The 16,603-nt window shown below is 44.0% G+C and overlaps 2 protein-coding genes and 1 long non-coding RNA gene across 3 annotated transcripts; all 3 read left to right on the plus strand.

The window, feature by feature from the left end:
- The first annotated feature begins 17 nt into the window (after positions 1-17).
- Positions 18-9,995, plus strand: si:dkey-119f1.1 (Structural maintenance of chromosomes protein 6-like). Its single transcript, XM_062467288.1, has 27 exons — positions 18-212; positions 967-1,091; positions 1,216-1,333; positions 1,556-1,661; positions 2,012-2,148; positions 2,313-2,374; positions 2,483-2,563; positions 2,852-2,953; positions 3,133-3,252; positions 3,490-3,588; positions 3,699-3,845; positions 4,056-4,144; positions 4,330-4,494; positions 4,690-4,868; positions 5,221-5,419; positions 5,529-5,643; positions 5,833-5,993; positions 6,161-6,296; positions 6,545-6,625; positions 6,977-7,147; positions 7,429-7,566; positions 7,713-7,858; positions 8,040-8,165; positions 8,290-8,395; positions 8,654-8,806; positions 9,050-9,147; positions 9,352-9,995. The coding sequence occupies exons 2-27, from the start codon at positions 978-980 to the stop codon at positions 9,458-9,460; spliced, it is 3,258 nt and encodes a 1,085-aa protein (XP_062323272.1). The 5' UTR covers positions 18-212; positions 967-977; the 3' UTR covers positions 9,461-9,995.
- A 562-nt stretch (positions 9,996-10,557) lies between these two features.
- On the plus strand, positions 10,558-12,857 carry LOC134025027 (uncharacterized). Its single transcript, XR_009930968.1, has 3 exons — positions 10,558-10,698; positions 10,822-10,883; positions 12,719-12,857. It is a non-coding gene; the product is annotated as an uncharacterized LOC134025027 (long non-coding RNA).
- Positions 12,858-13,950: 1,093 nt separating this feature from the next.
- tmem18 (transmembrane protein 18) lies at positions 13,951-16,054 on the plus strand. Its single transcript, XM_062467812.1, has 5 exons — positions 13,951-14,128; positions 14,489-14,606; positions 14,897-14,951; positions 15,132-15,225; positions 15,398-16,054. The coding sequence occupies exons 1-5, from the start codon at positions 14,036-14,038 to the stop codon at positions 15,494-15,496; spliced, it is 459 nt and encodes a 152-aa protein (XP_062323796.1). The 5' UTR covers positions 13,951-14,035; the 3' UTR covers positions 15,497-16,054.
- The last annotated feature ends 549 nt before the right edge of the window (positions 16,055-16,603 follow it).

A 16,603-nucleotide genomic window follows, 5' to 3' on the forward strand; every position in this document is an offset into this window, starting at 1 on the left:
GTACAAAGAAGTGGATTGGCTTTACTGGGACCGACCGAGCTCCTGCAGGGAATTATCTAATGCGCAGCAGTGAATATGTTAAAAGAGAATGTCTGACATTACAGGTCTTTACATTAGTAAACGTTTTATGAACATCGGAGACACAATTTGATTTATTGTTGTGCTCCAACTGTTTTCAAGTTTCCCATCTGCACTTCACCAACGATTTTCAGGTGAGATTGCCATTGTAGCTAGCTAAACTATGGGTACAGTACTAGTAGAGGCAATAATGTTAATGTCCGATCATCAAGTCAACGTATGAAGTCTAAAAGCTAATCCATCAAACCTAAATAGCAATTTTGTTGTTGCAGGAATTATGTAATGTGTTGTGTTAGTCTAGCTAGCTTGCTAGCGTACTTTTTGTATGTGTATCGTGGCGGAGAGATTGGATTTGTCAATCGGCGAGAAGTTTCCCCGATGTGTCAGTTCATTTGGCATTAAATAAACAAATATGCTGTAAAACGTAGTCGGAGCCGAGCCTGTCATAGTGGCTGTCTAGTTACTTTCCCCTACTGACGTTTCAGATTAGATAACAAGACAATTATGTGTCACCACCTTCAACATAAATATACATGAACGTTAATGAAATGTTGTACACACAAAAGATAAAAGGAATTTGTATTAAATATTGGAACGCAGAAATACATTGACGCTACTCGGCTACTGTATGTTTCCCGCAGAATCAGTCAGTGTGTAGTCTTCTAGGTCTTTTCAGTTTCGTTTCCCAGAACACAGATAGGTGACTTACGAGTTTTGACTGCAGTTAGTTAAAACAGCTTACACGTTTGATCTTTTACATTCAGTTTACACACACAGACTACATACATTGGCGTAATAACAGGTCCTCTCTGTCTATCGATTGTCAACTTGAGAATGTTTTTCCATGTCTTCAAACTATCTTGTGATTGTTTATCATCGGTATTACAGGGTGTTTGACAATGTCAAAAAGGAAAAGCACCTCTTTTGAAGAGACCCACCCCAAGCGGGGAAAGCCAGCTGAGGAGGATAATGTTGATGAAGTGGGTCCCAGCCAGCCTCTTTCCTTACAAAAGGTAACATATTCCCACTTTTTTTTTATATCCACACCTGACAGGTGGTGTGGCTTGATTTCATGCCAGTGTGTTTGGAAGGGAGTACAGTCTGTGGACTTAATCATATGTCCTTGTGTTGTTGCAGACTGTTGGGGAGGTGGGCATTGTGGAGAGCATCACTTTGAGGAACTTCATGTGTCACTCACTGCTCGGTCCATTCACCTTTGGTTCCAATGTCAACTTTGTTGTCGGAAACAATGGAAGTGAGTTTAAGCCTACCCTGAACACCTCACTGGTTTTGGTTTGCACCTCTGGTTGTATCGTTTTACCCTTAAATACGACGGTAGGTTCGACATGGTTTACTGTGTTACAATTAAACGCGTGTACCCAGTGTAAGTTGTCGATGCTTTGTTTGTTTGACTTTGCTGGTTATCACCATGTGACGTGCCTAGGTTTACGTGCTGTCTTGTTTTCCAATGTGACAGGTGGAAAGAGTGCTATACTGACAGCTCTGATCGTGGCCCTTGGTGGCAAGGCGCAAGCCACTAACAGGGGGTCTTCCCTGAAGGGATTTGTGAAGGAGGGAGAGAGGTAACTTCACACACAAAACATGACATTCTTGACTGAAAGACTGAGACGTCGTCTAACGTCAATCTTGTCACTTCATTTTCCTAAAATGACTTGCGGGTCTAAAAGTGTCCGAAACTAGTTAGTCGACAAAGACAAACCGGAACTTCTACAAAAGTCAATTGGATAATAGTTGTATCTGCTTGACTTAAAGTAGGTTAATGTCTACCACTCCCACTCACTTTTAGAAATTCCTTTTTGAGTTACAAATGTCAGCCAAGTGATTGTTGCACAAACGGAGGTGTGTGTGTGTATGCATGTGTGTCCAGTTAAATGTGATAGTTGTCGAACTGTTTGTGTTCTCTCTGCCTCAGCTCTGCAGATGTGTCCATTACACTTCGAAACAAGGGGAAGGATGCCTACAAACCAGAGGTGTTTGGCCAGGCCGTTATCGTGGACCTGAGGATCACACGAGAGGGCATGAGGTCCTACAAAGTCAAGTCGAAGGCTGGTAATTGACGCTTGATTCACGTGTGTGAATGAACAACCTGACATACTATACATCTACTTCATATGTCTGCATGGTGTTACTTGGGCCCCATTGAGGATCCGTGCTTGTAGTCATGCCGTATTGTATGTTACTAGCTTTTTAAAACACCTGCTTCTTGATCCCAGGTCAGCTAGTCTCTACCAAAAAGGACGAGCTGATGGCCATACTTGATCATTTTAACATCCAGGTACAACCAATTTATTACACGAATGCAGTTCATAACGTTATATTAAATATGTGAGATTTGATGCGTGTTAAGACTTCAGGGGTTGACTCTTCTTGTCTCTCCGCAAAGGTTCACAATCCTGTGTCAATTCTCACTCAAGAGATGAGCAAGCACTTCCTCCATTCCAAAGGAGAGGGTGACAAGTACAAGGTGAGCAGAGGCCTTATACCTTTATCATTCCTAAACAATCATGAAGTAACTTTGGAACGAGTGAAATCGAATAATATAGTAAATTGCTTTGAAATGGTGTGTAGGATTTTCAAAATGTAACCTGTGAATTGCTAATTGTGTCCAAATTGGTCTCAAGAGTGCAACCATTCAAACCTGAGCCACCATCATGCCCTCTGTCCTTGGATTGAACATGCATGGTCTCAGGAAAGAGGTTGGTTTTGTCACATTGGTTGTCACTGGGTTCACGGCTGTATGTTCCCCTCCCAGTTTTTCATGAAAGCCACTCAGCTGGAACAGATGAAGGAGGATTATACCTACATCATGGAGACTAAAACCGTCACCCAGAGCACTGTGGAGAAGCATCAGAGCGTGAGTGTTTCTGTGGCTCAGCAGATTCAAGGGTTCTGCTGTGTTCTCATAAACATCAAGAACATTGCAATACAGTACACTATGGTGGATCTCTTACTGGAGTGAATTTAGGCATATAAAGTCTTCACAGCGCCTTCACTGCGTCATCACTGCGCGTTTATTTGCTTTATCTGCCCCAGTCTCTGGAGGAACTTCAGAGAAATTACAAGGAGAAGGAGAAGCTGTACAATAGCTTGGCGTCGCTGGATGAGATGCAGGCCAAGTTGGAGGAGCTGCAGAACCAGATGGCCTGGGCGCTGGTGAGATCAGGGGGTCGCAGGTCTCCTAATGACATGCTACGTCTTCATGTTCATGATCTGTTGAAATGTAGTTGATCGTCAGTGTTCTGATCTGTTTAGCTGTTACAGCTGTTCATCAATTTGTAGTTCTTATTCTTCGGTTTGTAGTTTCTGTTTGTTCTCATTGGTGTGTTTTATAGTTCTTTTTTTAGTCTGGTCACACATCTGATGTAGGTGACTGGTGTGGTCCTGTGTTAGGTAACAGAGATGGAGAAGGAAGTGAAGCCTTGCAGAGAAAAGCTGGAGTCTGAGGGGAGGTCCACCATCAAGTATGATGAGAAGGTGGAGGAATGGAAGGTACTGGAATTTTAACCCTCAAAGCACATTTAGGTGCTCCTCTTTGTGTGTGTGTGTTTTTCTCGTGGTCATCCATCCAACCTGTCTTTGTGACCTCACTTCCTGTGCAGGGGAAGGTGGTGGAGGCGGAGAAGAGGGACAAGGAGATCCGTGATCAGCTGGATGACATCACGGTGCGTGTGCAGCAGATGCAGCCCAAGTTGGCCCAGCTGAGGGCAGAGGAGCAGGCTAAGAACAAGCTCTACAAGGCCTCCGAGGTGAGCAACGACACCTGCACCTGACGTCTGTCCAACACTTGAACCTCAGTGGTCAACAGCCACACGTCCAATAGAAGACCTTCATCCGACACAGACGCACAGCTTACCTTGGCCAATGCCATCGCTAGGTGTAACCTAGGGCAACCGCAGTCGTCTTACCTCCGATGAGAGAGAGGAAGGATTGGTCAAACCTCGCTTTTCCTTCTCCAGACCAGCGTCCACAAGAACCGAAACAACCTGAGGGACCTGGAGAAGGACAAGGACCAGCTGTCCAAGAGGATTGACGAGCTCAAACAGAGGTAGTGCTTTTCTCCTCATCGCCGCTCTCGTATCTTCTCCTTCGTTTTCTCTCTCTCACTACTGTACCCCTTTCTCTCCCTCTACTGTACCTCTCTTTCACTCTCACTCTACTGTACCTCTCTTTCACTCTCACTCTACTGTACCTCTCTTTCACTGTCTCTAACTCTCCCTCTGTCCTCTCCAGTATCAGCGAGACGACAGGCGCAGAGAGCCAGCTGCGTGCGGAGCGCATCGAGAAGCTGCAGGCGGACCTCGACACCCTCAGCTTCCAAGACTCCACCCTCACCCAGCAGGTCGACCAATACCAGAAGGCCGTGGACAGGGCCAAGGACGAGCTCGGCAAGATGAAGTGAGGCCTCGATCCTCTCCACCTGTGTTTGTGTCTGCTGAACCAGATTCACCCAGAGCCAATCGCCCGCATTTAGAAAGGGATCGGTCGGGATTTCAGTTACAAAAAGCCATCTTCTATTGGTCACATATCAGGAAGTGTGAACGTGTGAGATGTGTCGGTTATCCAAAGCGGTGTTGTGTGCTGCGCTTTCAGGCGAGAGGAGAGGCCGGCCCAGGTGGCTCTAGACGCTAACCAGAGGAACCTCAGGACCATGGAGAACAGTCGCACCAACCGCCTGCGCCGCTTCGGAGAGCAGATGCCTGGGCTGCTGGCCGCCATTGAGGAGGCCCACCAGAGGGGCAGGTTCAAGCACAAACCCAGAGGGCCTCTGGGTAAGAGCCTGTCTGTGTGTGGTGAAGCCGTGGGCATGCAACTCGGTTGATGCATTCCCAGGTTTGAAAAAAGGGATTTGAAGTAGCAGTATTTGGGCTGTATTTGGGGTCAAGTGAAATCACAGGGTCATACACATATGTACAAAACTATGTAACCCAGATTATACAGCAATGTTTCCCCTAGGTTTACAGCTTGGGGGGGGGGCTCTAGAGCCTTTTAGTTTGTTTAATAAAAGAGCAAGCTATAAATATATATATATATCCGTCAAGGCTGTCTTTTTTTGTCTCTTTTCCCTCTCCTATCACATTACATCTCCTCCCCACCACCTCTCTCTCTCTCTCTCTCTCTCAGGCTACTGTATTGGTCTGAAGGACCCAGAGCTGGCCCTGGCGGTGGAGGTGTGTCTGAAGGGCCAGATGCAGGCGTTTACGTGTGATAACCATGATGACGAGCGTGTGCTGCAGGGCCTGATGAGCAGGGTCTACCCTCGGGGCAGACCCTCCATCATCACCAGCCAGTTCTTGCCTCATAGGCATGACACCAGCAGGAGGTGTGTGTGTGTGTGTGTGTGAACACAGTAGGACTGCATAGAGGGCCTAGTGTCTGGTTAATGTGAAGTGTGTTTCCTGTGGGAACTGAAGTGTGTGTGTGTGTGTTAGGGAGGTGAACCACCCCAACTACCCCTCCGTACTGCAGGCTCTGGAGATTGAGGACCCCGTTGTGGCCAACTGTCTTATTGACCAGAGAGGCATTGAGTGCATCCTGCTCATCAAGGTAAACACACACACACACACACTCAAGGCCCTACAGCGAGAGGCTTGTGTGTGGCATCTTCAGTTCCAAAACAAGCAGCTACCACTCACCACACTAGTTCTCCTGTGCAGTGTTTCTGTCCAGCGAGGGTCACTCGCTGGACGGGTCTTTACCGCGGTGTGACGGGACTTTCTGTGACCGTGTGTGCAGGACACAAAGGAGGCCCGCATGTTGCTGCAGGGCAGGAACCCCCCGAGGAACTGCTCCCAGGCCTTCACCAAGGACGGAGACCAGGTGTACACCAACCGCAGCTACGCCTCGGACCAGAGGAGGCCCAACTTCCTCAGCGGGGACGTGGAGGAGGAGATCAGGTGTGTGTGTGTGTCTGACGGAGAACACGGACTTGAGAAGCCGCGTGGCCATCTGCCTTCCCTCGTTCTCCAGCCTCTGCCTGGGTTTTCCTCCTTCCTCTCTTTCTGTCTTTCATCCAACTCTGCTGTCTCTCTCTCCCTCTGCCTCCTCCCCGTGCTACCACCAGGCACCTGCAGGGGGAGATAGAGAACCAGAGTGCCTACATGGTGCGCTCTAGGCAGCAGATGAAGAAGGTGGAGGACGACGTGAGGCAGAACGAGGGCCTTCTGAAGAAGGCCCACGAGGAGAGAAAGAGGACCAAGGTCGGCTCGCCTCTCTAATCTAGTCGTCGCCGTCTAAGATATAAGATGAGATGAACTCTCTCTGCTCCTCCTGGCCTCACTCTTTTCTCTTTCTCCGTTTCCCCTCCCTCCCTCCCTCCCTCCCTCCCTCCCTCTCTCTCTCTCTCTCTCTCTCTCTCTCTCTCTCTCTCTCTCTCTCTCTCTCTCTCTCTCTCTCTCTCTCTCTCTCTCTCTCTCTCTCTCTCTCTCTCTCTCTCTCCCTCCAACAGGACAAGTCTACGAAGCTGCAGCTGGAGATATCAGACCTGCAGAACGTGGAGGAACCTCAGTCTGAGGACCTGCGACCTCTGGTGAGTACAGGCCCTGCCGGGGAGGCAGATTGAGGAGGCTGGTTCACACAGCCAGGAAGGGGAGCCATGGCGAATGACACACAGCTGAGGGGAAGAGGAAGGCAGATGCTATCCTCGTCAGTCCAGGCCACCCTTTCAAAGGCTACTTTGAGCCGATGCTCTCTGGATGCTGTTTCAGAGCACCAGAGGTCATGAGTGAGCGGGATGGAAATGCATTCAAATGATTTAGTCACACTTGTCCTACTTATTAACATCGCACTCGCCCACACACAGGCATTCAGTTGGACTGTACGCTCATCATTTCATGTCACATCTCTCGTCCACACGCTGACACGCGCTGTCTCCCTGCAGGAGGAGGAGCTGCAGGAGATCCTGGATAAGATCGCCTCGTCGCGTGTGGAGAACGAGGAGGCGCGAGGCAGGATGGCCCAGCTGAAGGCTGACTGGGAGGCGGGGAACCGGGAGTACCAGCAGCACAAGGAGCAGATCAGCAGCGTGGCCGAGGAGGCCGAGCCCATCAAGGTCAGGCCCATCAAGAGCACAGCTGGGTAAAGGTGGACCCGCCAACTCCTAATGAGGAGGAATAGAAGGAAAAACTCTTTTCTTTTTTTCTTTTTTTATATTATAGTACTAATTGTCTTGACCAACTTGACATTTTAAGTTAAAGGTTGAGACTTATTCTAGTTCTGAAATTATGCCTGAGCGAGAACTTTAAAATGTTCTTTTATACGTTTATTTCCGATGGGGAAATAAAGGAAGTTGGGAAAAGGGTGTTCTTATTTTGTGCCCTCGTCCCTCCCCAGGAAGAACTAAATAAGAATGACCTCGAGGTGGATAGGAATAAGCGCCACAAGAAACACTACGAGGAGAAGCGCATAGTTCACCTCAAAGGCATCCAGGACCTAGAGGCCGCCCTGCAGGACAAGGAGAAGGAACTCACAGTACGCAGGAGTGGGTCTGGGGTTGTCTCTTATGTTTTGAATTGTTGCACACGCTTGTAGAAATAGGAAGGTATGTGTAAGAGCTCGCTTTCGTCTCCACCCCCCACCGCCCGTCTCTCTGAATATTTTCTATGCGTGTCCGTTAGACGTCCATCGTCAAGGCGTCTGAGATCTGTCCGGAGCGCTTGGAGGTACGGAGGTCAGCCAAGAGTCTGGACACTGAGATCAGCCGACTGAAGCTGAAGATCAGTTCCCAGCAAGTCCAGCAGGGGGACCCTGAGGATATCATCAGGTACACGACCTCTGACGTTTAAGCCCGCGCAGGCTTCAGCTTCAGACCATCAAACCCTGTGTTGATCTGCCGCTTCTTGCTTAGTGTTGATTCGGTTAGCACCTCCCAACGTCCTTCTCCTGGCCCAGAGTGTCGTGTCGTAACCACGGGAACGTGTGTGTGTGTGTCTCCCTGTCCACAGACAGTACCACGACGCCATGGATAGCTACAAGACCGTCTCCATGCAGGTGAAGAACCTCAACCAGTTCGTCCACCTGCTGGGACACATCATGAACGACCGGCACAAAGTCTACACGGAGCTTCGCATGTACGTGGAGCCCCCCCCCCCCCCCCAGTCGACTGTCTATAGGGTGCAACTATCTCAATGCTGCCTACACTGCGGTCGTCAGACATTCTGCTGACACTAGGGGTGTTCTTCTGTTTCTCTGTAGGTATCTGGCTGTGAGGTGTAAGTACTACTTTGACTCCATGCTGTTCCAAAGAGGTTACACAGGGAAGATGACCTTTGACCACAGGAAAGAGACCATGTCCATCTCGGTAAGAACCCTTCCGATCCACATGTTTTATTTCCCAAATGACCTTCCAGCAAAACCGTCCTTGGTTGTCAAAAGATCGTAACGTTCATTCTTTATGAGAAACGTGTTATTTTTTCACCCTGTGTTTAGTCTCTGTCGTGCACTCTTTCACGCTCTGTCTGTCTCGTTCAATCTATCCCCCCCACTCTCGCACTTTCTGTTTTCCGCCCTTTCTGTTTTCCGCCCTATCATTTCCTCCTCTTTTTTATTTGCCTCCCAGGTCCAGCCAGGGGAAGGGGACAAGGCTTCTCTGAGCGACATGCGCTCTCTGTCCGGCGGGGAGCGCTCCTTCTCCACCGTGTGTTTCGTTCTGTCCCTCTGGGCCATCGCCGAGGCGCCGTTCCGCTGCCTTGACGAGTTTGACGTCTACATGGTGAGAGTGCAGGATATACAGCTATACTTGGTTATTATAATGAATAGTTACTTTCTTTCTTTTTTTACGGATAATTTCGTTGACATATCCTTGATGTTCAAGTAAATTGTTCTCATAAAAATCCAGTGCAGATTTAGGTCTGCTATTACAAATTTTGCACATTGCATGTTCTCACATGGTGAGTCTTGGCCGGCTTCATCTAAAGAGTTAGTGACTAGGAGGTTTGTTGTTTTGTCTCTTCAGGACATGGTCAACCGAAGGATCTCAATGGATATGATGTTGAAGGTTGCTGCCAGCCAAAGACACCGGCAATTTATCTTCCTCACCCCACAGAGCATGAGGTACCTGCCAGTGTCTAACAATATAAATGGTTACATTTGTATTTATTAATTTTCTCATGCTGGTAGTGGTGGTTAAAAAATATATTGTATAGAAGTATTCACATTTTTGTAGATGGTGTGAACCCTGTGGGTTGTTGTCTTGTGAGCTAAAACTGAAGTGTCACTACTACACTGTAGTTGGCTTATTGTCGTTGTCTTTCTCAGCTCTCTTTCTGTAAACCATCTGATTCGGATTCTCCGGCTGAATGATCCAGACCGCAGTCAATCGGCCCTGCCTTTCGGCCAGAGGAACCAGGAGGAAGAAGAGGACTGAGAAAGAAGGAAGACACTGACTGAAGCACTGTTACTGCACACACTTGGTAACGATGTGTGTTTTAAGTGTGTAAAATATTTAGAAAATATTTGTACAATTCTGTTCTGGTTGAGAAATTTGTATATAATTTAGTTTTGGATTTTTTTTATGACTGAACTTGTCATTTTAGTTCCCAGTGCAAACCATTTACTTATTACTGTAAATGTTATGGGATGCATGAAAGCACATGCATGTGTAGCAGTGTATTTGTCTCTTTTTTTCTTCCTTTCCTTAATTTTGATAATCGTATGAGACACACCTAAAGTTTGTTGTAATTTTTACATTTTCTGAATATTATATACAAACAACTGCATGGCAAAAAAAAAAAATATATATTTCAGCTGTTTTGGGCCAGTTGAAAAAATAAATATATTCATGTTTTGTACAGAAGTTGGCAGTTGTGAGATGTTTTTTACTTTTAAAGGTAAGACCAGAGATTGTGAGGAGGGTCATGAAAAGTCATCTTTTTAAATAAAGTTCACTACATTTTGTCTCACTAACTTTCACTCACATTTAAAACAGTTTAGCAGCCCACTAGTATGCTCAGAGTAACTTTATACTAAGACAGTCCTCTACTGTTAGCGACAATAGCCTAGTAATATTGCTAAATATCTATTGTCATGAATTGAAATTTGACAGTTTCATACTTTTAAATGCATTTCTCTATGGGGATGAATAAAGTACCTGTCATGTTCATTTATTAACAATTCCAATGCATTACACATCTGACAGTGTTATTATAGTTTACAGTGCAAATATGTGCTGAGTGTGACTTTAAGGGTTCAGAGCCAAGTCTTAAACCCAGACAGTCAACATGTAGTCCAATAGAAAGCATGCTCACTCACACTCAATTCAGTCAACTTCTGAAACAACATACAGCGCTGTACTGTAGCAGTAAGAACATCCTCCTGAATACCCGATAAACAATGAAGGATAAATCTATCGCTTCAAGGTTATTTGCTAGTTATTCAATGAGCCCTGGTGAAACAGAAAAAGCAGCAGTATATCACCGGCAAGTAGACTGTGAGGAGCAACATGAGAAGTTGGAGAAAGCGAGTAAGAAAACGAAGAGCCACAGCGAGATTCATCTTTCGTTTTTGCCAGAGCGATACAAACCCTTAGTAGAAGAGGACGAGGCAAGAGAAAAAGCCAAAGAAGCAAAGAAGAAAAAGAAAGCAACATATAAAAAAATAAGAAAGGTATGGAATAAACATACTAATACCCTCTGGGCTCAACTACTAAAAGTATTTCAATGGATCTTCACCCAATGTTTTGCACAACGACTAATTATTTTATTACTAACATCAGTATACAATTTTCAGATACTTTCAACAATAGAAATCCCAAACGAGTATCCTTACAGTACTAATTTCATATAACTTGGGTAAGTAGCCTAGCACCATTGGCATACTGGTATTACGAGACAGCAATACCATACAATATTAGACTAAATTAAATATTCCTGAACATTACTAATTTATGGTCACTTAAGTGTATTAATCAACGTTGAATCACAAATTGTATTAATTGATACACATCAAAAGGCATTTTCATAAAGGTGGGCTACAGGTGGACGAACAGCCTATTCAGGATTAATCCAAATTGTCAATTGTTGTTTTCCCTGTGTGTATTTTCTAATCACCTCTCAATGAACACATGGATCTATAGGATGACACGTTAAGAACTGAAGTGATTGAACTGGAACGTGACAGGGTTAATGTGCTACAGAGATACCATTTTGCAGAAAATAATTGTCAAACTGCTGATCCATGCAAAGCAAAACAATCTATGTTCTCTGTGTTACTGGTAACTTACTGTAATCTCAATCATTTAAATATGGAGGCTCTCTCTCATTCTCTCTTTCTTTTTTGGCTGTAGTTGTTGTCTTTAAATAGCAGGTTAGACTATGCACAGGCAAGCATTTACTCACACTTGGGTGCCCAGACACTCATCCGAGCTCAGACCATCACTGGTCTATTAGTCAGCCAGGCTAAGCCCATTGATTTGCTAAAGAGCTTTGGGCCCACTAGATCCCACAAAGCTTCAATGTGATGTGACCCTTTCTGCCTCTCTGATTTTGTTGGAAAGTCACATAGAGAAAGTTAATGCTATGACCATAGAGAGTGTGGCGAATAGAGTCCTTGTTGTCCTTGTCTTGTAGCAAAAGGTATTCCAGGTGGTCTATTGTTTTTCAGTAGTCTGCTCCTTTTTTGCTCCATACTTGATAAGAATACCAGAATCACAAATTACAATTGGTAACCTGTTTATATGTTTACAATTCACTCACTGGCCATGACTGCAACTTTATAGTTTCTACATAAAGGGTATTTCCTGTGTTTGCGTGCTACAAAGCAAATCTCTATCACCGCCTTCACGTTCTTAACATGATGGAAGTGTTCCAATTGAACATAAAAGTATTTCTTATCCGCCTGAACATCAATCATGACTACTGTCACGTTTCCCATATCGTGTTGATGCATGCTTGCCCCAGCCAAGTTTACAAATACACAGATTTAGGGCTTTATTGAGAAAGGACAATTCTTGGATCTTGGTTGTAAAACCTGAGGTGTTACTGTAAGTTATTTAGTGAGGAACAAGGAAATGGTTAGTGTGTGTAGAAAGCTTATCTGATCAAACCAGAAATAACATTGGGTAACATGGTAAATTATTGTATGAGCTCATAGTTAACATTGTCTAACAATTATAAATGAAGTGGGACATCTACATTATTTCATTAAATAGGTGAAGGTAAGAAGGTCTGGTTAAAAGTGAATAGTTGGCTGTGTGTACAGGTAGTTATTTTTGCTGTTTTTGAACGACCCCTCCCCCAGTCAAACTGCTGGATTTGTTCCATTTTCCCTTCCCTTCCTGAACACTGACCATGGAACCCTAATGTTCAGCAAGACTGCCTGTTTTAGTTAGAGGGAAATTTTGCTGTTTCCCCCTGCTGTTCGGCCATTGTTCCAGAATGGTACAGAAGGATTTCTTCATAGTTGGCCTAGTTCTGTCTTTTTGATTGGATGAAGAAAGCAAAAACAACTTTGAATAACATTGAATAAGAATATGATTCCCTGCTTACCCTTCAAAGTCCATCCAAAACAATACGCCAGAGTGGTGGTTAAAAAAATGTTTTACTGGTGAATAATATAGTTTAGAGTTATTAACTTCATAGTTATTGATTGGGTGAATCTGTTCTCCTGTGGGGCTCTTGTCTTTCAGAATGTTGGCAAGGTCTTTCACTACAGCTGGAAGTGTTTGATTCTGGGCCTACACAGCTTTACAGCAGGGTACTCCACTCCCATCTCTGCAGCTGCCAACCTCGTCCCAGACTTCCACGCTGGCAAGGCCAAACGCTGAGTCGGCCACATCATCATATTTTCTAACCCTAACCCTATGATTCCTAAAACCACAATTTCAAGTCAGGTTTTGCACTAAACAAAGATTTTAAATTGTCATCTGTTAGGAATACAATGTTCTTACTTTAGTATTATTACAGAGACTAACAAATTATGATCGTAGGTAACTTACAAATGTATATATTTTTATTGACTTGTAAAACACATAATGTTTGAAAATAATTTGTATTTATGAGATGAAATTATTATATCTGTATACAGTTTTTATCTTTTGTACTTACTGTGGTGTTTCAGAAAGGTTTTGAAAATATTTGTATACATTTGGGTAATTCTGAATAGACGAAGATACTTACTGATTGTACATAACCCTAAGAACCTTAATTTACTAGAATAGGATCTTAGTAACTATTATGTGAGTACGTTTCTCCAACGTAGCTTGTGCCTTTTTAGATAAAATATAGCAACCGCTCTTTTCTCTTTCAGTAAAGGAGACAGAAGAGCGAAGGGGAACTGAAGCCAGTGTTTCCCACAGGTTCTGTGACCTCAGATTAAGTGAATGAGGACAGGAGCTTATTAACAAAGAGATTTAGAGGAAAGACTTAACATGGTGGCCAGGGGAACCAAAACAGGAAAAGGAGGCAGAAAGGATGAGAGCCTGGGCTTCCTGCTCACAGGGAACCTACTGTATTATTACACTGGTCTTTTATTCTGCTTGTGAACACAACACACATATTTCTGCTTGTGTCTTGATGCTTATTTTGTACTGTACATATTTAATCATGTGTTGGATCATCTCTACAGTCTTTGTGATTTGATGCTTGGGCCAAAGGCAAGAGGAAGTGTAACGAATGTTTGTTCTGGCCGACAGGTTAGCCAACTGTGTATCCATAGACTGAAATAAGCAGAAACGTCTGAATAGAGAGGCTTACAAGAGTTAAGATTGGGCACAAATAAGTAAGGTATTGCGTTGGAAATGTATTCGTCTGCTAAATCAAATAAACTTCTGAATCTGATGATGTATAAAAAGTGTAAATAAATAAATAAAAATGGGACGTGGTGGCACACTCTATGACGTCCTTTGCCTGCGACGGCTGATGTGGCTTCCGGTATTTCGTTCAGCTTTGTTGACGAAAGGTAAACCGTATTGTCTCCCAGAGAAGGCTAACGTGGGCTTTGCAAGATGACTGACCAGAAGGCAGAGAATGTCAGTTCAATTCCAATTGATGGATTTAGCAATATGCGAATCACATCTATATGGACATATCTGATGTCTGTAAGTATGATATTTAATGATTACTAAAGTAGGCTACATTCTGTTATTAGCTCGCTACTACAGTACAGTATTAGAAGTAGAATTTCAAGTAGATAGCTTCGGCAAACAGGTTGAGTAGCTCCAGTGCTCTAGAATGTTACATTTTATTGATTTGTATGACTGTGTAGTTACGTGTGACTTGTAGTTGGCTAACGACGAACGACGAATGAGCAAGATCAAAGTAAAAAGTGTGGCTAAATAAACGTGCACAGTGTGAGGCTTGTAAAGGTGCTGATCAATTTTGTAATCAGAGACATGTAGTAAGTGTTTTAATAAGATGTTTATTCCGAGAAAATAATCATTGTGATTTCCCGTCCTCAGATACAATGGTCTGAAACATGGCTTATTGGGTTGCTGGTGTTTCATGTTCTCTCTTTCTGCCTGACACTGCTAACCTGTAGATATTACAGACTCCAGATCTTTCACTTCCTTATGTTGGGTAAGTTAAAATGTATTTGAAGTTTGATTGCCACAGTTGTACAGGATTCACCAGTTTTCCACAGTACTCAAATGTGTGTATAAAAGGTCAATTCTGGCATTTTAGATGATACCCACATGTCTACCATCAATAAACTCTTATGCTGTACTATCTCACACATCTTTTAACGTTTTCTAAAAAAACATCTGGACATCCAAAGATCAAAGATGTTTGATGATATTTTCATATTGACTGTGTGCCCTGGCTTTAAATGCCACTTAATGGAAATTAAATTGTTCCTCTCTTTGCAGTATGCCTGGTGTATTGCGCCGAGTACTTAAATGAGCTGGCAGCCATGAACTGGAAGTAAGGACAGCATTTATCTACCCACAATATTAAAATGTGTCAAGAAAAGCTTTTAAACTATTTCAATGCACCATGAAGGCAACTTCAATGTTTTCCAAAGGCTAACTAGCTGTAGACTATAATGAGCATTGTACTTTACTAACATGAAATTCTTCTGTTTTCGTTACAATGTATTTACAGGTTGTTTTCACAATTCCAGTACTTTGACTCCAAAGGAATGTTCATATCATTGGTTTTCTCCATTCCCCTTTTATTCAACGCGATGATAATTGTGGTATGTGGTTACATAACTTCTATGGTTGTGCGCTTAGACTGTCGGCTAATGTGTATATATTAATGTGTGTGCTTGAGAGAGAGAGAGAAAGAGAGAATGGGTGTGTGCTATATTTTGATCGTTGTCTGTGTTAATGTGTGTGTGTGTGTGTGTGTGTGTGTGTGTGTGACAGGCATTGTGGGTGTACCGAACCTTTGTTACCATGACTGAGCTGAAGATCCTGCAGCTGAAGAGGAAGGCCCACAGAGAGAGCAGGAAGAAGGCAGAGTGATCTGACATCACATCCTGGGTGAAGCAGTCTGGGATCGTCTGGTCCAGCCCCCCGTGTGAGCAGGACACAGAACACAGTGTCACTAGTTGACTCATCTTAAAGTGGAGGCAGATTTGCATATGGACTTACAGTACACAATGAGGTGTTTGAGCTGAATCTATTGTTTCCCATCATTCTAAAGGGTACTTTTAAATGGGATGCCATCTGTTCCATAAACTCTTTCCCTACCCCTGTTACTCCTTATTGGAGCTCTCAAAGGACTGGTTTGTCTGGTTTGGTGGTGGTGATCAGGTTAAGTACTGTTCTCTGTAGTGTATTACCGTTGTGTCATGGCATCCAGTATACTGATCACTTTGTATGAAGGACCAAAATATGATTGACTGTATGTTTTATAGAATTTTACAAAGCAGTATACTATGGTAAAGGCTAATGTATTGTTAAGTTAATAGTAAATGTTGAGCTCATGCTCATTTGAATTTTCTGTGACAGATATTGCTTGGATCCTAAGTGACCAGCATTTGTAAGTAATGCAAAATAAACGTCTCCTTTGCCAACTGACCCTTCAAGTGTTCTCCTCTTGTCCACAAGAGGGCGTGATTCACCCAGTCACTTCAGCCTGTGTGTACTCCACTAGGCCCAAGGAGGAAAAAGATCTGGAACAAAAAAAAAAACACATTTAGGATGATATAAAGTTGGAGCCTCCCAACCAGTCCTGCAAAGTAGAGTTCCTATCCAACAGGGTAGAAAACATTTACAAAAAAAATGACCTTTGGAAGAAAAAAAACGGTTAATTTTTAAAGCCCAATTCCTTAAAAAGAAGCCAATAACGACTTGTGCTTTTTCACAACTCACCCCATTTTTCATTCTTTATCGGCATGAAGAGAACCAGGCAGAAAATCTGGACTCCAGCTGCGTGTTGTTATTCATGCCTATTACACTTATTCCTTTCTCCAGATGCGAACGACGTGTGTGTTGGTATGCCGACCTGTGCTGAATCTGTCAGGGTCGATTGCTAGAGACGTGAGTGATCGGGCCGGACGGCTGCAATCCTGTTATGGAAGTCATCTGAGGTGGGGGGGTGGGGGTGGGGGGGGGTGGGGGTGGAGG

This window comes from Osmerus eperlanus, chromosome 8 (assembly GCF_963692335.1).
Source record: "Osmerus eperlanus chromosome 8, fOsmEpe2.1, whole genome shotgun sequence".
Lineage (NCBI taxonomy): Eukaryota > Metazoa > Chordata > Actinopteri > Osmeriformes > Osmeridae > Osmerus > Osmerus eperlanus.